A 22,640-nucleotide genomic window follows, 5' to 3' on the forward strand; every position below is an offset into this window, starting at 1 on the left:
ATCAAATCCCGCTACTGTAAATATATACTGGACAGGCTCGCTCGAGCGAAGCCTTTGTCGCTCGAGCAACCAGACACAGAAAAGCTACGCTCGAGCCAAGGGAACCTTGCTCGAGCCAACAACCTAAAAGCTCGCTCGAGCGAGAGAAAGCTCGATCGAGCGAAGAACTCAAAACCTCAGGTCTGTAAACAGACTCACGCTCGAGCGAAGGAACCATCGCTCGAGCGAAGAACAAACTAACTCGCTCGAGCGAAGAAAATATCGCTCGAGCCAAGAATGCAGAGCTACAGGTCAAAACTGGACGCCATCTCTCGCTCGAGCGACCAACTCCTCGCTCGAGCGAAGAACCAAAATCCTGGACAGCAACACTTGGTTTCTAAACCCAACCAACCTGAAACAAACCTGCCCAACACATCCTATAATTCCAAATGAGAAAATAAAGGACAACAACAACAAATATTCAATGACAGAATCTACGGAACCTAAGTCCGGATACAATAATCAAATGGGAAAAGACCAGGGTCGCTATAACCTCCCCCCCTTCAAAGAATTTCGTCCCCGAAATTAAGCAAAATTTTTTTTTAAAAAAAAACAGGTTTTTCTCAATTCCCAAAAATATTATAGAACAATAATAAACAAGTTGACCCATTACTGGTCACTTCAACTCTTTATCAAGAGGCACCTCACAATATATATAAACAATACATATTTCAGCCTGCATTACTATTATGCATTATTCCTTTCAATATTAGCACTTTCCATATCATATTCAATTGCATGATATATACAACACATTTAACAATGCAATCAACATATGCAATGTTACACTAAACTTCTATAGTGAAGCAAGTTTCAAAATGCACCCATTTACCAAAACATACTCAATGTTTCACAACGTAAGACATATGTAAAGCTCTTAAGTTCAACAATATTACAAAATCTAAATACAAGATTACAAATTAATAAACATGTCCGGGTATTTGTCGCGGACTTCCAATTCACGTTCCCAAGTGGCTTCCTCCACTCCATGATGTTTCCACAAAACTTTGACCAAAGGGATGGTCTTGCCTCGCAAAACTTGATCCCGCCTATCCAAGACCCGAACCGGTCTCTCCTCATACGAGACATCCTCATCAACCACTAAATCGGTCCAATCCAACACATGTGATGGATCTGGCTCATACTTCCGAAGCATACTCACATGAAACACGTCATGTACTTCGGACAACTGCGGCGGCAAAGCTAAACGATAAGCAGCCTCGCCAATCCTCTCAAGGATCTCAAACGGACCAATGAACCGAGGGGACAACTTCCCACTCTTCCCAAACCTCATCAAACCCCGTCTAGGTGATATCTTCAGAAAGACATGATCACCCACCTCAAACACCAAAGGTCTCCTCCTACGGTCGGCATACGATTTCTGACGACTCTGTGCTGTAACAAGCCTCTTACGGATAAGCTCAACTTTCTCCGTCGTTTCCCTCACCAACTCCGGACCCAACAGAGGTGCATCACCCACCTCAGCCCAACAAACAGGAGATCTACACGGTCGGCCATACAAGGCCTCAAATGGTGCCATACCGATACTCGACTGGAAGCTGTTGTTGTAGGCAAACTCCACCAATGGCAAGTGCCTCTCCCACGACCCACTAAAGTCTAGAACACAACCCCGTAGCATATCCTCAAGGATCTGAATAGTACGCTCGAACTGCCCATCAGTCTGAGGATGGTAAGCCGTGCTAAAGGTCAACCTAGTGCCTAAGGCACTCTGCAAACTCTGCCACAACCTGGCAGTAAAACGAGGATCTCTATCTGAGACGATCGTCACTGGAACCCCGTTTAACCTCACTATGTCCCGAATATACAAGTCGGCAAGATGATCTACCGAATCTCTCACGCGCATAGGAATAAAGTGCGCCGACTTAGTCAACCGGTCTACAACCACCCAAATAGCATCACTACCCCGCTGAGTCCTCAGAAGACCCACAACGAAGTCCATAGTGACGTGTTCCCACTTCCACTCAGCAATAGGCAAGGGTTGCAACAAACCCGCTGGCCTCTGATGTTCAGCCTTCACCTGCTGACAAGTAAGGCACTTAGATACGAAAGCTGCCACATCTCTCTTCATACCCCGCCACCAGAACTGACGACCCAAATCCCGGTACATCTTAGTGCCTCCCGGATGCACTGCAAGGCGTGAATGATGAAACTCTCGGAGTACCTCTTCTCGGCAAGACTCCGGCACAAACGGACGGTCTCGGTATCTCACACTCAGGTCGGAATACACCGTCAAACCCTTCTCAACCTTCCCACCGGAAATCTTCTCACGGAGAGATTCTACCTCAAGGTCACCTCTCTGAGCCTCTAACACTCGAGTCACAAGTGTAGGCTGTGCAACAATAGAAAACAAGGCCGCAGCCTCAACGGACTCGCCCAAAAGTAAATCAAACTCCCCAAGTGCACTCAACATCTTCCATTCTCGGATGGCTATACTAGCTATGACACCAACAGGTTTTCTGCTAAGGGCATCGGCCACCACATTGGCCTTTCCCGGATGATAATGCAATTCAAAATCATAATCCTCTATGAACTCCATCCACCTCCTCTATCTCAAGTTCAAGTCTTTCTGTGTAAACAAATATTTCAGACTCTTATGATCCGAGAATACCTCGAATCTCTCACCATAAAGATAATGCCTCCAAATCTTCAAGGCAAATATCACAGCTGCTAACTCTAAATCATGCGTAGGGTAATTCTGCTCGTGAATTTTCAACTGACGTGAACCATAGGCAACTACTTTCCCTTCTTGCATTAATACACAACCCAGACCCTCTCGTGAGGCGTCACAATAGACTGCATAACCCAACCCTCTCTCTGGAATAATCAATACTGGAGCGGTAGTCAGTCTAACTTTCAACTCCTGAAACGACTTTTCACAAGTCTCACTCCTTACAAATTTGACTCCCTTCCGAGTCAGTCTAGTCAACGGTGATGCTAACCTGGAGAAATCTTTCACAAATCGACGGTAATACCCAGCTAATCCCAGAAAACTGAGGATCTCAAATACACTCTTAGGCTGTGCCCAATCCTGCACTGCCTCTACCTTGGATGTATCAACAGACACTCCTTCACCGGATACCACATGGCCTAAGAATTTGACTTCTCTCAGCCAGAACTCACACTTCCCAAACTTGGCATACAGCCTATGGGCTCTAAGTAACTCAAGCACCACCCTCAAGTGTGCCTCGTGCTCCTTCTCAGAAGGCGAATAGATAAGGATGTCGTCCACAAAAACGACTACAAACCGATCCAAGAATTCCTGGAAGATCCGGTTCATCAAGTCCATAAAGACTGCCGGTGCATTGGTGAGCCCGAATGGCATCACCAAAAACTCATAATGGCCATACCGCGTACGGAATGCCGTCTTCGGAATATCCTCTTCCCTGACCCTCAACTGGTGATAACCCGATCTCAAGTCTATCTTAGAGAAACAACGGGAACCCTTCAACTGGTCAAACAGGTCATCGATACGAGGCATAGGGTACTTATTCTTAACCGTAGCCCGATTCAATTTCCGATAATCTATACAAAGTCTCAAAGCACCACCTTTCTTTTTAACAAAGAGGGCCGGTGCTCCCCACGGCGAAACACTAGGGCGTATAAAACCCTTGTCTAGTAACTCCTGGAGTTGGATCTTCAACTCAACTAACTCGGCTGGGGCAAAACGATAAGGTGCCATGGAAATCGGCGCCGTGTCGGGCACTAGGTCAATAGAAAACTCAATCTCCCGATGCGGTGGCAAACCTACAAGATCCTCGGGAAAAACATCCGAGTACTCACAAACCACCCTTGGCAACACGATCTGAGTCTCATTATCCTCACTAATCAAAAGGTTAGCAAGTAGCCCACTAAGCTCACTCCTTCCTCGCGGAACATACCCCGGTGGCAACACATCACCAACCCGGTCCCCCAGAAAATGAAAATACTCTCCGCTCACGGTACAACAAGTGACCCTCTGGCGGTAGCAATCAATAACTGCCCGGTATGACGATAACCAGTCCATACCCAAAATAATATCGAAACCCCTCATAGGCATAACGACAAAGGAAAATGGGATTCTATGATAATCAACCTCTATATCACAACCCCTAACGCCTTGTTTCAAAATCAATTCACCCCCAAGAGGTGATACTACACATATAGGAGATGCTAACTGTGCTAACTCCAACTCCAAAACAGATGCAAATGCAGCAGACACAAAGGAATGAGATGCACCCGTATCAATCAAAACATTAGCAACCGAGTTGCAAAACAAGAAGGTACTTCTCACAACTGATGGAGCCGGTACAAGATCCTGCGCGGTAACAGCGTACACGCGCCCAGACGACCTCTGATCAACCTGCTCACCCCTAGGAGCATAAGATTGCTGCACTGACTGGGACGGTGAAGCCCCCTGATTAGCCCTCGAGCCCTGACCCGACTGAGTTGGCTGCTGACCCTGAATCGACCTCAAACCAGATGCACCAGATGTGCCACCCAACTACGGGCAATTCCTCTTCATATGCCCTGGCTGACCACACTGATAACACGAGAGTGGCTGACCTCTACCCTGACTCTGGCTCTGAGATCGAGCCGAAGAAGATGCTGCTCTCTGAACTCCTCCCCTCTGAGGACAAACTGGAGACTTGTGGCCCAGCTGGCCACACTTGAAACAAGTAATGTCTCCCTGACTGCCTTTCCCCGAACTAGCACTCGGTACAGGAAAAGTCGATCTAGAAAAGCTACCCTGAGACTGCTGGGGATTAAAACCCTTCTGTCTCCTACCATCATTCTGACCATCCTGACTCCTCTTGGAGCCCTTCTGCCCTTCCTCCTCCTCCTGCATCATGATTTCCATGTGGGCTGCAGCATCAACCATACGCCCATAATCCCGAATCATAGTTCCCCCAACTCTCAGCTTGAGGCCACGCCTCAACTTCTTCTCAAACTCAATACAACGGCGTTCCTCAGACGCCACCAACTCAGGTGCAAACCTGGACAAACTAGTGAATGCAGCCTCAAATTCGGCCACTGAAGAACTCGCCTGCTTAAGCTGACAAAACTGGTCCCGCAGCTTCTCCCTGACTGCTGGAGATAAGAACTTCTCCTGGAAAGCATTAACAAAAGCCTCCCACGTACGTCCTATACGCCCCTTAATAAATTTCCACCACTGACCTGCATCCCCCTTCAACTGGAAGGATGCCAAGGTCACTTTCAACCCCTCGTCTTCGATGCCAAGCATCTCAAACGTCTTCGTTGTCTGTTCGAGCCATTCATCTGCCTTAAGCGGCTCTTTAGGATCACCCACAAATTCATCCGGATTAGACCGGAAGAACTCCCTCTTCAGAAAGGAAGGTCCTACATCAGCAGCAACAACCTGAGCTTGATTCTTAGCTCTGAGAATGCCTACTGACTCCCTGAATGCTCCTGCTATCTCTCGAGCTAAAGCGCCCATAGCCTGCTGGCCTACTGGCTCGGCCACATTGGCCTGGCCAATTCCCTCTTAAACTGCCGGAATCTCCTCTGGCACAGGCACCTCCTGCCTACCCGGCCTACCACGCCTACCGCGTCCTCGTCCTCGTCCTGACATCCTAATAAAGGAAACAAAGACATTAGCACATTAATAAATGTGCCGAAGCTAAACACTCGCGTCCTAATGCAATGGACAACAATAATTCAATCCACGTAAGCACATAATCACATAAGCACCTATGAATTTCATTCCCGGATAATGATAGTCCCAATGCGTTACTATAGTTCCGGTTGGAAGCAGCAGTGATCAAGTGCCTTTCCAACAAGACTACTTGAAACTCAAGGGTCCAATCAACATCCTAGAAACTACATTCCATACCCACATAATCACATAAACATGTTATCACATAAACATATAACATTACACTAAGTCTCTATCAAACGAGACGAACCCAATGTGATACTAATCACTTCCCACGTACCCAAAGTATTCAAACCCGGTACGCTCTGATACCAAGTTGTAACGCCCTCAAAAAAATAATCCATTATATATCATTGACATGCATTATTTAAAGAAGACAATATATTAATCCATTCATCAGAGTATTACTAAATAAAGCATTACATGTAACATCGAATAAAATGCCCTACAGGCTTACATCTTTCCAAGCCAACACTTGGATACAAAAATATGAGTTCTAACTCAATACAAGAAAAAGCCCCAGGCTTGAATGTTTACATGTACTAATAATTAAAGACAATTAACTAAAGGTAGTCTTCTTCAATCCAGAAGCCAAACCCTCCCAAGCTAAGTCCTTGGAGGTAGTTTATCACCTGAACCTGAAAATGATGTTCCCATAAAGGGTGAGCCACAGCCCAGTAGAAATATACTAAACCACATATAAGCAATGAATAAAGCAATAGCATTCAACAGATGGTTAACCAAAATAATCTATTACTTCATTTTACAGTCTCATGACACTATTGCCAAAGTTACGTTTTACTTTCCAATTTTATCAACATGGCTCAGAACCTGGCCAAACTTACAACAGTGAATCACATATATCATATTCACATCCTTCCAATATCAACAAACAAATGAGACTCAAGCTCAAATCAAACACTTCATACTTCCAGATTGATACACATTTTAGTGCTGTATCAATAAAACACTTCTATATAAATAAGCACACATAAAAGTGATGCTAATGGAGTCCATCCCCTATCTCCTCCCAAACAAAATCCGGTTTAGAGGTCCATCCCCTATCTTCCCCTAAACCGTGGAGTACATCCCCTATCTCCTCCCACACACAAAACAAGGTATGCAAATGCAATGCTCAATCAATACACGTATTTTCTGTATCAATGCCATAGTCAAAATTAATGACTTAACCAATGTGATTAGTTTCAGTTATTCCTAATCCACATGCAATGTCCACAACAATCACGACTATCCTCCACCGATAGCCCAAAATAGTTATTTCTAAACTGAAAATAACTATGTAAACAATTCAATAGACAAATGATACCAATTACCCAATTACGCCATTTAATCAATAATTTCCCCAATTCCATGAATTACTTATACAAACTAATTTAATAATACAACTAGGGTTTTTCCCAAAATTTACCAAAGTATCCCCAACATATCAAAATACCAAAACTTAGGACAAAACCTATAAAATGGAGTAGGAAATCCCTACCTCGAAGAAAACAACACAAATGGTGAAGACAAAGATGAGTGCCCAAATACCAAAGTGCTCCAAATCGCCAAATGTTCAGATTAAATGAAAGCCCTCGACTCCCACTATCTTTTTAATGAAGGATCTAGGGTAGAAACACACCCTAAGTGGATCAAATCTAAGAAAGAAGGTGAGTAGGGAGAGAGAGAAGTCGGACCTAGGGTTTGGAATCAAAAAGAAGATGAAAAGGACTGATCAAATCCCGCTGCTGTAAATATATACTGGACAGGCTCGCTCGAGCGAAGCCTTTGTCGCTCGAGCGACCAGACACAGAAAAGCTACGCTCGAGCCAAGGGAACCTTGCTCGAGCCAACAACCTAAAAGCTCGCTCGAGCGAGAGAAAGCTCGATCGAGCGAAGAACTCAAAACCTCAGGTCTGTAAACAGACTCACGCTCGAGCGAAGGAACCATCGCTCGAGCGAAGAACAAACTAACTCGCTCGAGCGAAGAAAATATCGCTCGAGCCAAGAATGCAGAGCTACAGGTCAAAACTGGACGCCATCTCTCGCTCGAGCGACCAACTCCTCGCTCGAGCGAAGAACCAAAATCCTGGACAGCAACACTTGGTTTCTAAACCCAACCGACCTGAAACAAACCTACCCAACACATCCTATAATTCCAAATGAGAAAATAAAGGACAACAACAACAAATATTCAATGACAGAATCTACGGAACCTAAGTCCGGATACAATAATCAAATGGGAAAAGACCAGGGTCGCTATAGATGTGACAATAATGGGGTGGGGAGTTACAGAGGAACCGAACCAAACTCCTGTATGTGTAAAGAGTAACATTGTGGACGCCTTGAAGCTCTGCTCATGATACACTATCAGGAGCTTTTAGATACTCATGCTTTTTCAAGCATATATATATATATATATAGGTCATTAACAAATAAATTCATATCAATTCCATAAATAGATTATAATTAGCAGGTAGCTTTGGTAACTAGTATCCATGTTAAGCTAGATTACCTCTCCTGCAGCATAGTAAATCGGAAAAACCTTGGTCAGCATCTTTAGTGGATGTTGTAGAAGTTTCACGTATCACAAGTGCTGATTCAGCAAGTTCTTCGTCAGATAGATTGGCAGTATGCACGCCTCACAGCAACGTTGCAGTAGTAGCAGCCAGCAGAATTAAAGATGAAGAACATCTAAGCAACAACGTAATCACTATTGTAGTGTGTTACCGAGTGGAAGCAGTAAACATGAAGCCATATTTTCTTTCTTTTGGTAACAAAAATTGAATTTCAACGCAATCACTATTATTTTAGTCAAACAATAATTCTATATTTAGAATTTAGTATGTTCAAATTTGTAAATCTACACTTACAAGGATAGATGCTTTTGATTTTATTAAAATCAAAACTTTACACACAACAACAAATGAATAGCATTAACTAATTAAATATGCACAATAATTTAATAATCAAAGATGGATAGCTGTTAAGTGTTAAAGTAGACTTGAATAAATGAGAAGTCAAAAACTGAAACTAGAAAATGGATTTAATTTTCATATGTAGCATTTCACATTGTGGAAGGAAAGGGAGTTCAAAATAATATTAAAAGGACAAAAGCTTAAAACACTGATTAGATATTAAGGCCAAGTTTGGCAAGTTGAAAAAAAGTTAAAAAGCTAAAAAGTTACTCAAAAAGTTAAAAAGTTATCACTATTCACCAAAAGTCAAAAAGTATGACTGCACAATTCCCAATCCTAATTTTCCCCTATACACTAATTTATACAAATTTTTAATACACATTTTTCCATAAAAAAGTCAAAAAGTTAACCCAAACATTCATATTTTTTCCCTCAACTTTTTAGTCAAAAAGACAAAAAGTACACTTATTTAGGACACCCCAAACAACCCCTTATCTATAATATTCTATAAGTAGCATGAATTGTGAATATAGATTGAAAAACATGTAAATATTCTTGGGCCCCATGAAACCATGATAAATGAAGTATCTAGCAAGAAATATGAACCTGTAATGGCATAGGAGTGATGATAATCAGAAGAAACTTTAATAATTTCCTTGGAAAGTCTAGAAACTTTGAGGGGCTCCTGCATTAATAATACAACCAAATTACATGGTCAATTCAAAAGGAACTCCATAGGAAACATTACAAATAACAATCTAAACAATCACATCTCTTTTTCCATTTTATTGGTACTAAAATAGTCGAAGAAGATAGTGAGTGAAGTTAACCAAAATAAACAGAAGTAGAAAAATAATATGTAGTTTGAGTGGGGAATTTATGCAAACATGTGTGAAGCATTGTAAAAAAAACACAACCAAAACTGTGCCATCATCAAATAACATGACCGTCTTCATAAATATGCCTTATTTTAACCCATAACAATGCACAATGAAAAAGGGTTTAATTTTACCAACATCAGCCAAGCAATCACACACAACCATATAAATCATGTCAGAAAGTCCTGCCTAGAAGATAACATACATACTCTTAACAAACATTTTATCATCTTGTAATTCATACCCTAAGGCTACTCATCATACCCATGCTTCCATCCATTATGGTCCTTTAGCACCATCCAGAGCACAGCCTGCAAGAGTACCATCAATCAGAAACTACTTTACTGCACAATCATCCAATAGCTGGTTGCTACCTGTATTCACAAGAAATGCCCCTGCATAGATCAAGGCACTCCCCTGTAAGTGCAAGTTATAGGAATCCCAGTATTTTTCTTTATAAAATAAATGTACTAAACGGAAGAAACCCTGGAAAGTACCAGGCTTTATATGCTGCAAACAATCTGCATTAATAATTTGAATTGTTTCATTTGTCAAAGCACAGTGAAGAGAAATAAGGTCACTTGCAGCAAGTAAATCATTAAGGGTATCCATTCTTTGGGCAAGAGGGAACATCATTGAGGATCTACTCAACTTTCCTTTTCCCTGCATGAATGTAATTAAGGAAAAAATTATTTAGATGACACATTTCATTTTCCCTGTGTAACGTAATTAAGGGTAATTAATTAGATTAAGTCATATATATTAGAGGACAAATATCCAATACATGACAGGAACATCAAATTCAAAAAGCCAAAAAGAAGCACATCTAGTTCTCAAATAACATATATTTAATGCCTCTGGTAATACATATAAACAAAACTTAATGTACTAACAACACTTCGCTGAAAAAGATTACTAGCACTTGAGATTCTTCTCAACTTGTTGCTTTTACAAAAAACCTCTAAGATTTCCAAAGATCAATAGACTAGATGCTCTCCAATGACAACTCTAATCAATTCAGTCACATATAACGATTTCTTAGTTCCAAGACAATAGATTGAACAACTCTAATACCTAACTAGGCCTATCTCTTGTTAGGAATTTTATAGAGCTTTAATTTAAGTTTCGAAGTCAAGCTATTTCAGAAAACTACAGAACGAAATCTCATTGAATTTTCTTATTTCCTTTTCTCAGCAACCAAACAAAAAATGAACTACAACAGAGCAAGAAGAAGAAAAAAAAACCGCAGCAAATCAAAGCTATAAAAAAGTGATTAATCAACTTACTTTCAGAGCTCAATCACTACAAATCCCAGACTAGAACCCCCGCAAAATCCAACGAAACAAACAGCTGAACATAAAAAAAATATATATAATTTAACAACACATCAAATTGAACATGAATTCTGAAAAAATAAAGAAGGAACAGATTGCATCAATTAATAAAAACTGATACAGAGAAAAATTCAAAAAAAATAAATAAATAAAGCCAGAAATTGATTAGAGAACAGGGGTTAAAATTCAAAAGAAGAAATTGAAGAGAGTACCTTCAAGATTCATGTCAGTCATATTACTGTGAGAGAGAGATAAGGAGAGCGAAGAGACAGATCAGTGTTTATGAAGGGGCTAGGGCAAATATAAGGAAAAGGGGGAAAAAATATAAATGTTAGGGTTTACCGAGAGAGAGAAATAGGAGGATATACATACCAGTTATTATGGAGAGGCCGGTGACGACAAGAAGCCATGCTCACCGGCGGTGGTGACGGAAGGAGAGAGGAGATGAGTTGCGCGAAGGTGGGGAGAACTAAGGAAGGAGATGAATCTCACGCAGAAAGTCAGTAGAGTTGGTTATGAAAAACAATTCAACACAATCTTTAGGTTTTTTTTTTCTTTTGGAAAAATTAAAATTAATTTGAGAGCAATAAAAATCAAAACTATATTTTTAAAATTTTAAAAAGTATTTATGACTTAAAAGATAAAATTATACAAAAATAATAAGTATTTTTTTTATTTTTTCACCCAATTGTTTTTTGTTTTTTAGAAAAAGAAAATTGAAGCTAGATTCTGAAAATAAAATCTAACATATTGAAATTAATAATCTAACCACATTCTTTGAAAAAAGTTTAAATTATCTCCAATTAGTCATCTCAACTTAAAAATGTGTTTGGGCTTAATGGGTTCATTTTGTGATTTAATTCAATAATCACTTTAATTTTACAATTCAGTAATTAGAATATTTAAAACTCTTTGAAAAGTTATAATAAAAACACAATGACTAAATTATTTTATTTCACTAGCAAAACTTTGACCGACGAATAGTGTTATCGTCGCTAAATGGTTAACTCTTTGCCCACGCCAATTTGTCGTCACCAGAAGTAAGCACACTAATAGCAACGCTCATTGTGTTGCTAAAATATAAGTCTCGTAGCTAAAAGTTTTGAAATTTTGGCGCCAACTAAAAATTTTGGCGCTTAGTGAATGTTATGCTTTTTTAGTGACGGTAGCAAATTGCGTTGGTAAAGGTATACTTTTACCAACGAAATTGATCACTGTGTTGCTAAAAATATACTTTTGGCGATGAAAAATTGACGTCGTCGCCAAAAGTAGTCGCCAAAAGTGCAATTTCTTGTAGTGAGATACAGATTGATACGAAGAGTGATAAAAAAAACAAAAAAAGGAAAAAAAAAAAAGGAGGGAAAAATAAACTAATCCAAAAAAAAAAAGAAGGGAAAAATAATTTAGGAAAACTGATCCCAAAAAAAAAAAGGAGGGAAAAATAATAGACTATTTTTTTTCATCACTGCTTAATATGTTAAAATTCTTCTTTCAAAATTAGTGACAAAACAATTTTCTCACTAAAAGGCCTAAAAATATTAAAAATTATTAGTGACGAAAATATATTTCTCACCAAATGGTGATAAAATATTTAAAATCTAATTTTTCAAAAAAAAAAAATTATTGGTGACGTGAATATATTCTTCATTATTAATTTTTTAATTGTTGAAAAAAAAAAATCTCACCAAAGGTTTCTAAATTTTGGCACCATCAAAAAAAATTAGTGGGAAAAATTTAGGTGACGAAACTCATTTTTTTTTCTAACCTAAAAGTAAGTATTTATTGACGGAAATAAATTTCGTCACCTATTATTTTTATATTCTTATTATACGTGACAAAATCTATAATTCCTCATGTATTATTCTTATTTAGTGACGAAATTTGTTACCATACCAATACAGAGAATAAGAGAAAGAGATACCAGAAAAAGAGCAAAGAGAAATCAAGTACCAAATCACCGAGCAAAGAAGATGTGGCGGTTACCGGCAAGGTTACTAGTGGCGGCGATGATCGGCAAGGCTAATAGAGACGACGATGGCGATCAGCATGGTGGAGGAGTAAGAGATAAGACAAATTAATACCCTACTTTGAGAGAGAGAGATGATAAACAGAAAAGGGGTAAAAAAAATTAATATCCTTTTTTTTTTATTGCCGCTCAATATATCAAAAATTTCCCACCAAAATTGGTGACAATATTATTTCCTCACCAAAAGATATCAAAAATATTAAAACGTTTTGGTGATGAAAATATATTCCTTACAAATAATTTTATAATTAGTGACAAAAAATTTTCTCACCAAAAGTTCCAAAATTTTGGCGCCATCGGGAAAAAATAGCGGGAAAATTTTTGGTGACGAAACTTAATTTTTCCTCACTTAAAATGAAGTATTTATTGACGAAAATAAATTTTGTCACCTACCATTTTTATTTTTTTATTATATGTGACAAAATTTATAAATTCCTCACGAATTATTTTCATTTAGTGACGAATTTTATTTTCTTCACTAGTTTTCGTCACCATAGGTTACTTTTGTTGTAGTGCAAGTATATCACAATACAAATGAATAGCAAAATTCTTAATCAAACCTATGTTACTAAGAACAGATTCATGCACATCCTTCAAGAGATCAACATGAGAATACATATCAGGATCCACATTGTATGCTCTGCCCACTTTATCCTTGTATTGGATGACTAAATCAAATAAAGGATATGCAACCATGACTGAAATAGTAATAAAAGAACATTTAATTTGAACTGATAAACAGATTGAACCAATTCAATAAATTTTAGTTGAACCAATTCAACCAATTCTAAAGCCAACATGATTGAAACAGATAAACAAATTGAAATCAATGAATAATTCACAGTATTAAGTAATGTTTAATAATCCAAAAAATTACAATTTTCGTATATATTTTTCAAAATATTAAACAGATAATAAAACCCTAAATCAATAAACATTGAACAAAATTAAAAAAAAAAAAACCTAAATCAATAATAATTCAATAAAATGTAACAAGCATCCTTATACTCTAAATCTAATAAGTAATAATGTTTCATAATCCAAAAAATTACAATATTTGATTAAGAACTAATTTGAACATATATACAGATTGAACCAATTCAATAAATTTCAGCAAAACAAATTCAACTAATTCCAAAGCTAGCATGATTGAAACAGATAAACAAATTGAAAACAATGAATAATTCACAATATTAAGTAATAATATTCAATAATCCAAAAAAATACAAGTCTCGTATATATTTTTCACAATATCAAACAGATAATAAAACCCGAAATCAATAAACATTGAACAAAAAATCCTAAATCAATAATGATTCAATAAAATCTAACAAACATTTTTATACTCCAAATCTAGTAAGTAATAATGTTTAATAATCCAAAAAATTACAATATTTGATTAAAGCCTAGAAAAACCCTAAATACCCAAAAATAAAACACTAAAACCATAAAAATTAGTTCAAAATTACACAAACAAAACTCTCAAAACTCTAAAAATTCCTTCATTCGTAAACCCTAAACCCATGTATTGAATATATATATTCCCAGAAATTTTAATAATTATGAGATTTGTTAGAGAACTTACTTGGAAGCCCTAAATAACAAAACAAACCGATTAAAATCTTTCACAATTTGCACTGTGAAAAATAATCGGAGCAAATCTTCGACAAAATCTGTGATAACCTTACTCCGTATTATGCTTTCATTCTTTAATTATATATGTGATTATATGTTTGGTGTGAAATCGCATGCTTAATTGTGTGAATTATATGATTTTGAATTCTTGTTTGCTGTTGTAGAAAAAACCTGTTAAAATTTACAACTTTGAATTGAAAATTAAAGGCCTTAGAGGCGTTAGAAACCAAAAGTGATTAAATATCTGTGATCAGCCTAATTTCTAGGGTCTAGTGTGCGGTTTGGTAAAAATTTAATTCTGAAGGAATTAATTAGCTTGAGTTAAATAAATCTTAAATAAATTAGCTTTAGTTTGAATTAAATTAAGACTTACCATTAATTAAGCATCCTAATTACCCTTGATTAAGAAATATATATATATATATATACATGTTGAATTAGGCTCTAGCTAAGCCTTGGAGATATTTTCATAAGATGAACAACTTGGCTAGAGGAATAACAACAATATAAAGGAAGGAGATCAACCTAGAGACTTGGAAATTTAGGAAAATTGTAGAGAATTCAAGAACCTAGTTCAAGGTATGTATAATTCAATTAAAACTCTTGGAGTAACTTTTCAATTGTTTAAAATCAAGACTTAAAATGGAGATTACACACTCATATGAGTTAGGGTTTTGAATCATAAGCTTAAGTGAACTACATTCATGAAATTGAACTTGGATTATTTGGATTTACTTGATTTAAGAGTCAATTTCTTTATATTTGCTTTCCTTGAGTTTGATTGTGAGAAGTTGGGCCTTAATCCTAAGATTTAAGAGTCAATTTCTTTATATTTGCTTTCCTTGAGTTTGATTGTGAGAAGTTGGGCCTTAATCCTAAGATTTTGTGTGATTTGAACTCAAAGAGTTACATACAAAGTGAAGATCTACTTGAATTTGAAAGGAAATGAAGAAACTCATGAAATCATGGAAGCTAGGGTTAAGATTTTGGGATTTAAGCAAGGTTTAATCCAATTGAGCTTGAGTTACACTTTAATTATGTATATATATATATATATATATATATATATATCATGTTTTTGAAGTGGATTTACATGAATTAAGGCTTGAAAATGAGTTTGGAAGCTTGAAGTTAGACCAATTTTCGGATTGCATAGATGAACCCAGAATCGTGCGTGCAGTTGTGAGCTCCACACGTGTGGAAACCAGAATGAAACAAAGTCAAGCTTTCTGTTATTATTGCACGTGCAACACCTTTTGCATGTGCGGTGAGGGGCTTCCACACGTGCAGAAACTAAGAAAGAAATCCGTCAATTTCTGTTAAGCTCCTTGACCTTCTGAACGTGTTTTTGACCATGTTTAGACCCTCCAGAAAGTTAAAAGATAAATAGAAACTCATTGACACATACGTGGTTAAATTAAAAGAAAGGTGAGCGAATTGTTTACCGAAATTGAATGTGTGCCATGTTGTGTAGGTTACTTGCAAGAAGGATCATCGTGTGGCCAAAATCACTGTGAGTAATAGTATTATAAAATAAATTCTAATTATTCATGAATTTATGATTTCTATGTGTTTTGGAAGTTGTATTGAATACGGCATGATTGAACTTTATGAATTTGAATTGAAATCTATTATATGTGAGCCCGAGACCGTTCTATTATATATGGGCCTGAGGCTATTTTGTTATATGTGGACCTGAGACCATTTTGTTCTATGTTGGGCCTGAGGCCGTTCTGTAAATGTGAAATGGGTAATGACATGAAGGCTTTAACTTGAAAAGTGTTGTATTACATTAACGTGCTTTCTTTAAATACAAAGCCATTCATTTATATCTCTCCACTTTACTATTATTCACTAACCTTCGTTCACTTCTTATGTTACATGTATGTAGGTGAACAACAAGGAGATCGGCCTTAGGGTCAGCCCCAGGATTTGCTTTTATGAACTTGTCTTGTCAAGCCTACTTGATGGCGTTTTGTTGATCTGTTGGTGCTAGGTCTTTGTTAAACCTTTTGTTTGTTTATGTTTGTTAAGATGGTTTTGTGAACCTGTAATTAAATAATGAAGGTTTCATTGTACATAAGTTGTGTTTGTAAGTCATAATATGTATATAAGTATGACATAACTTGATCATTTAGGCATTGCTCAATGCACATCATAATTATGTTAATTGCTTCCGTTTAGGCCCCATGATTAAAAATATTTTGTAATTTGTATGAGGCCATAGGTAATCGAGTGATTACCGACCGATTATGATTCAAACTTTTAGGGGTGGGTTTGGGTCATAACAGAGTGGTATCAGAGTAAGAGTTATTATCGCACACACTGGTCTAGTTGAGCAATAAGGAGTCTATAAAAGATTTAAGTTGCATTCATGATGCATTTATATGACATGAATATGATATGAAATGTGATATGAAGTATGAAATAAAGATGAAACTTTGTCAATATGTACTTGTGAATATTTTCTGTGTGTTATGATATATTGTCATGTAGATTATGGTGAGAATGAGGGCGGATGAATTGGAGGATTCTATCTCCACTCGATTCGATAGAATGGAAAGAATGAAAATGAAAATGGCAAAAGCTATGAGACAACAGCAATAGCAATAGCAACCGCCACCTATGTCTAACCCTCAAGGAGTACAAAACAATCAAGCAGATGATTGACCAATTGCACTTACAAAGGAGTTTAAGAAAATGAAGCCACCTTTGTTTCATGGAGGTGTGGACCCACTCAAGGCCGAAGCTTGGGTGTTGGGAATAGAAAATTTGTTTGAGATTTCCTCTTTTACTGAGGCACAGAAAGTGCTACTTGCTGCTTTTACTTTAGAAGACAAAGCACGTCGATGGTGGATGCTTATTTGGGATGAACATCGGTGAATCAATTGGACACAATTTCTTGAGGTCTTCTATGAAAAATATTTCCTGCAGTGTGTTCGAGACAGGAAAGTGGTAGAATTTGAAAGACTGAGATAGAGAAACAAAACAATTGCCGAGTATGAAGTGCAATTTAATGAGTTCGCCCGTTTTGCACCACACATGGTGGACACAGATTATAAGAAAGCGAGTACCTCGCCTTGGGGAGCACATGTTCTTTTTGTAAAGAAGAAGGATGAGACACTTCGATTGTTTATCAACTATCAAGAGCTTAATAAGGTAATTGTAAAGAATAAATACCCTTTACCCTTGATTGATGATTTATTTGATCAGTTGCAGGGAGTGCAAGTATTTTCAAAAATAGATTTGAGATTTGGGTATCACCAATTGAAAGTTAAGGCTGAAGATGTTGAAAAGACTGCTTTTCGAACAAGGTATAGACATTACAAATTCTTAGTCGTGCCATTCGGAGTTACTTATGCACCAGCAATTTTCATGGATTTAATGAACCAAATTTTTTAGCCATATAAGGAAGAACATGAGAAGCATTTAAGAATAATTCTTCAAACCCTTATAGGCAAGAAATTGTACGCTAAATTGAAGAAATGTGAATTCTGGTTGCATGAAGTAGTATTCTTGGGGCATGTAATTAATAAAGAGGGTGTTTCTGTTGACCTACAAAAGATAGAAGCTATTGTGAACTGGCCCACTCCTACTAGTGTTATAGAAGTGCGTAGTTTCTTAGGTTTAGCAGGTTACTACGGAAGATTTGTGAAAGATTTTTCCAAGATTGCAGTATCGCTTACCTAATTGACTCAGAAGGGTGTTCCATTTGAGTGGACAGAACAAAGGGAGTTGACTTTCCATGAATTGAAAACAAGGTTAACCACAGCACTAGTCCTTGCCCTACTGTCAGGTACAGAAGGGTTTGTTATTTATAGTGACACTTCTTATATAGGATTGGGGTGTGTTCTTATGCAAAATGGAGGTGAATGCTTATGCTTCTCGTCAATTGGATCCTCATGAGAAGAATTACCTTACACATGACTTGGAGTTTGCCGCGGTGGGTTTTGCATTGCAGATATGGTGGCAATAAAAGATATGGTGCAACTTGTGAAGTCTACACCGACCATAAAAGCTTAAAGTACTTCTTTACTCAAAAGGAGTTAAACATGCATCAAAGACGGTGGTTACAACTTATCAAAGATTATCATTTGCGGATTCACTACCATCCCAATAAAGCCAACACTATGACAGATGCTCTTAGTAGAAAGTCCATGGGGAATCTAGTATGTTTGCTTATGGGGCGAAAAGAGTTGCTACTTGAATTAGAAAGAATGGAAGTAGAAATTGTAGTACATGAACATGGTGGAGTGTTAGCTTCAATTTCGGCACAGCTGGTAATCATTGAAGAAATTAAACAAAGGCAAATGAAGGATGATTTTCTTAAGAAGATATGTGATGAGACAGAAGCAAAGCCGAAACCAGGATTCACTTTTGAAAACCAAGTGTTAAAGTTTAGAGAAAGATTGTGTGTTCCAAATGTTTCAAAAATTAAAAGCAGAGTTATGGAGGAAGTGCATAAGTCTAAATTTCCAATACATCCTGGAAACACAAAAATGTACCAAGATCTCAAGCAAGTCTTCTGGTGACCTGACATGAAGAGAGAGATTGTAGAGTTTGTTTCTAAATGTCTATAATGTCTAAATGTCTATAATGTCAAGATGTAAAAGCGCAGCACAAAAGACTGGCGGGTTTAATTCAGCCTCTCCTTATTCCGGAATGGAAGTGAGAGCATATAACCATGGATTTTGTTGTTGGTTTACCCCAAATGCCTCGAGATATGAATTCTATATGGGTAATTGTGGACAGACTAACTAAATCTGCTCACTTTTTGCCTGTGAAATCTCTTTATAATGCGAATAAACTTACCACTGTGTATATAAATGAGATTGTTCGATTACATGGTGTTCTAGTTTCGATTGTATCCCCTGGAAAATCTTCCGGGAAAACATCTAGAAACTCACTCAAAATAGACATATTATCAACACACGCATTTGTTGCATGTACATTCAGAATACTGCACAAATAACCCTGACAACCTTTTTGAAGTAACTTACGCGCTTTTATAGCTGATATCAAATAGGGTGGAGAAACTATTCTATGTCCCATAAAAGTATATGCATTTTGTCCTGGACGTCGGAAGACAACTTGTTAATCTACTTAACCAATCCATCCCCAAAATTATATCAAATGATCCATATCAAGAGGTATCAAATTAGCATATAATTGAACATGCCCAATTAGGATAAATAGAAGCACATAACATAGAACCCCCGATGGAAAGGACACACACAACATATAATCTAAGGGTTCCAAGGATCTATTCAAATTACTAGCAAAAGCGTTTGACACAAATGAATGGGTGGAACCTGAATCAAGTAACACATGAGTAGGTTGGCCATTAATAGAGAGTGTACCTGAGACTACCGCCTCTGTATTCTAAACATCACCAAGAACAAGGGCAAAGACTCTCTCTCCTATCTGACATTATCTCTAGTAGTGGCGGGTTTTGCAGTAGTCTTTGTTATTGGAGTCGAAGCGGCTGAACTCGTAGCTGGCCTATTCACATTTTATTGCTCATTTTTGGGGCAATTCTTTGCTATATGGCCTGTTTTCCCACATTTAAAAAAAGCCCTACTTGTTCGGTAGCAAACCCCATGGTGTTTCTTTCCACATTCCGGACAGTTTGGTGTTGAATCGCGAGTAGATCCAAAAGTATTTGAGGTCCCCATATTCAATTTCTTGTTTTAAGAAGATGCTGACCCTTTCTATACGTTGGAGCCCTGTCTTTTTCCTTTCCATTCTAAGAATCGGTTTCGAGCAGCCATATTACTTTTAGTCATTAAGGCCCTATCCAACACATCGACATATTTGGACAACTTCAATACATTAACTCTCTCATGTGCAGTAAAGAAACAAGATAATCCCAATGGTAAAGGTTGAATAGAAAGAATATTATGGGAAAAAAGCCACGTGGGAAAGAGAAGAGGAAATGAGACAACGATATCTGGATTTGTTTTCGACTTGAGGTAACACAAGTTTGAAGGACCAAACTTCCTATAGGAGGAAAGAATGTGGTAACCCTACTCCATATTATGTTTTCATTCTTTAATTATATATGTGATTATATGTTTGGTGTGAAATTATATGCTTAATTGTGTGAATTATATAATTTTGAATTCATAGCTGCTGTTGTAGGAAAAACCTATTGAAATATACAATTTTGAACTGAAAATTGAAGGCCTTAGAGGCGCCAGAAACCAAAAATGATTAAATATCTGTGATTAGCCTAATTTTTAGTGCATAGTGTGGGGTTTGATAAAAATTTGATTCATAATGAATTAATTAGCTTTAATTAAATAAACCTTGAATTAATTAGCTTTAGTTTGAACCAAATTAAGACTTACCATTAATTAAGCAAACTAATTACCCTTGATTAAGAAACACACACACACACACACACACACACACACATATATATATACATGTTGAATTAGGCTCTAGCTAAGCCTTAGAGATATTTTCATAAGATCAACAACTTGGCTAGGAATGGCAACGGGGCGGGGCGGGGCCGGGGATTACCCTCCCCGTCCCCGATCCCGGATTGAGAATGTCTCCCCGTCCCCGGCCCCGATCCCCGACGGGGATCCTATCACCGTTCCCATCCCCGTCCCCTAACGGGGATCGGGGTTCCCCGACCCCGAAAATTCCCCGGCCCAAATCTGTTATGGTCAACAATACCATCAACAACATCAACAACAGCATAATCGTTCCAAAAAAAAAAAAAAAAAAAAAATCTGTTTCAACACATGCTGTGTAATATATATACATAGAAAAATCTGTTTCAACACCATACATGTACCAATCTATATACAACACCATACTGTGTATGTATTTATACCTGTGTAATAAAAATAAAAAATCTGTATATATACATACTGTCTAAACACATGTAACATACACATACAAAAATCAGTTTGAACGACGAAGGAGGATCGGCGTTGCGGAGAGGACGATCGGCGTCGCGCAGAGGACGATCGGCGTCGAGGACGAGGATCGGCGTTGTGGACGACTCTCAGCAGCATCCCAGACGCAGATTGGAGGGCGGCAGTGACGGAGATCGGGGTGAGGCAGTGAGGTCGGAAGGAGGGAGATCGGAGGGAGGGAGGGAGGGAGGGAGGGATGAAGATCGGAGGGAAGGAGGGAGATCGGAGGGAGGGGAGGCTTTGAGAGAGAGAGAGAGAGAGGGAGAGAGAGATGAGAGACAGACAGACTAAAGTCTGAGGCAGAGGTCCTAACATATAATATAATATACATATTATAATAACCCTAACCCTAAACATATAATATATATATATATATATTATAATAATTATACGGGGTCAGTCGGGGACGAGTCGGGGTGGGGCCGGGCCGGGGTTCGGAAATCTATCCCCGTCCCCGGCCCGAAAATTATCGGGGATCAGATTTTTAATACCATCCCCGGCCCTATGGGGATAAATTTCGGGGGAAAACCGTCCCAATCGGGGTCGGGGGATCGGGTCCCCGTCGGGCCGGGTTTAAATTGCCATCCCTAAACTTGGCTAGAGGAAGAACAAGAAGAGAAAGTGAAGAGATAAACCTAGAGACTTGGAAATTTGGAAAAATTGTAGAGAATTCGAGAATCTAGCGCAAGGTATGTATAATTCAAGTAAAACTCTTGGACATAGCTCTTTAATTGTTTAAAATCAAGACTTAAAATGGAGATTATACACTCATATGAGTTAGGGTTTTGAATCATAAGCTTAAGTGAACTACACTCATGAAATTGAACTTGGATTCTTTGGATTTGCTTGATTTAAGAGTCAATTTCTTTATATTTGCTTGCCTTGAGTTTGATTGTGAGAAGTTGGGCCTTAATCCTTAGATTTGTGTGATTTGAAATCAAAGAGTTACATACAAAGTGAATATCTAATTGAATTTGAAAGGAAATGAAGAAACTCATGAAATCATGGAAGCTAGGGTTAAGATTTTGGGATTTAAGCAAGGTTTAATGCAATTAAGCTTGACTTACACTTTGATTATGTATATATATATATATATATCATGTTTTTGAAGTGAATTTACATGAATTGAGGCTTGAAAATGAGTTTGGGAGCTTGAAGTTGGACCAATTTTCGGATTGCACAGATGAACCTAGAACCACGTGCAGTT

The 22,640-nt window shown here is 37.8% G+C and overlaps 1 protein-coding gene and 1 long non-coding RNA gene across 2 annotated transcripts; one reads left to right on the plus strand and one right to left on the minus strand.

Moving 5' to 3' along the window:
* Positions 1-10,807: 10,807 nt before the first annotated feature.
* On the minus strand, positions 10,808-11,483 carry LOC145803193 (uncharacterized). Its single transcript, XR_014345318.1, has 3 exons — positions 11,216-11,483; positions 11,056-11,081; positions 10,808-10,859 (listed from the first exon to the last, which is right to left on the minus strand). It is a non-coding gene; the product is annotated as an uncharacterized LOC145803193 (long non-coding RNA).
* A 6,063-nt stretch (positions 11,484-17,546) lies between these two features.
* On the plus strand, positions 17,547-19,036 carry LOC114264273 (uncharacterized). The gene is made up of 3 exons (XM_082895252.1): positions 17,547-17,663; positions 17,724-17,818; positions 18,466-19,036. The coding sequence occupies exons 1-3, from the start codon at positions 17,547-17,549 to the stop codon at positions 19,034-19,036; spliced, it is 783 nt and encodes a 260-aa protein (XP_082751378.1).
* The last annotated feature ends 3,604 nt before the right edge of the window (positions 19,037-22,640 follow it).

This window comes from Camellia sinensis, chromosome 11 (genome assembly GCF_055761805.1).
Source record: "Camellia sinensis isolate YWXY chromosome 11, ASM5576180v1, whole genome shotgun sequence".
Classification (NCBI taxonomy): Eukaryota; Viridiplantae; Streptophyta; class Magnoliopsida; order Ericales; family Theaceae; genus Camellia; species Camellia sinensis.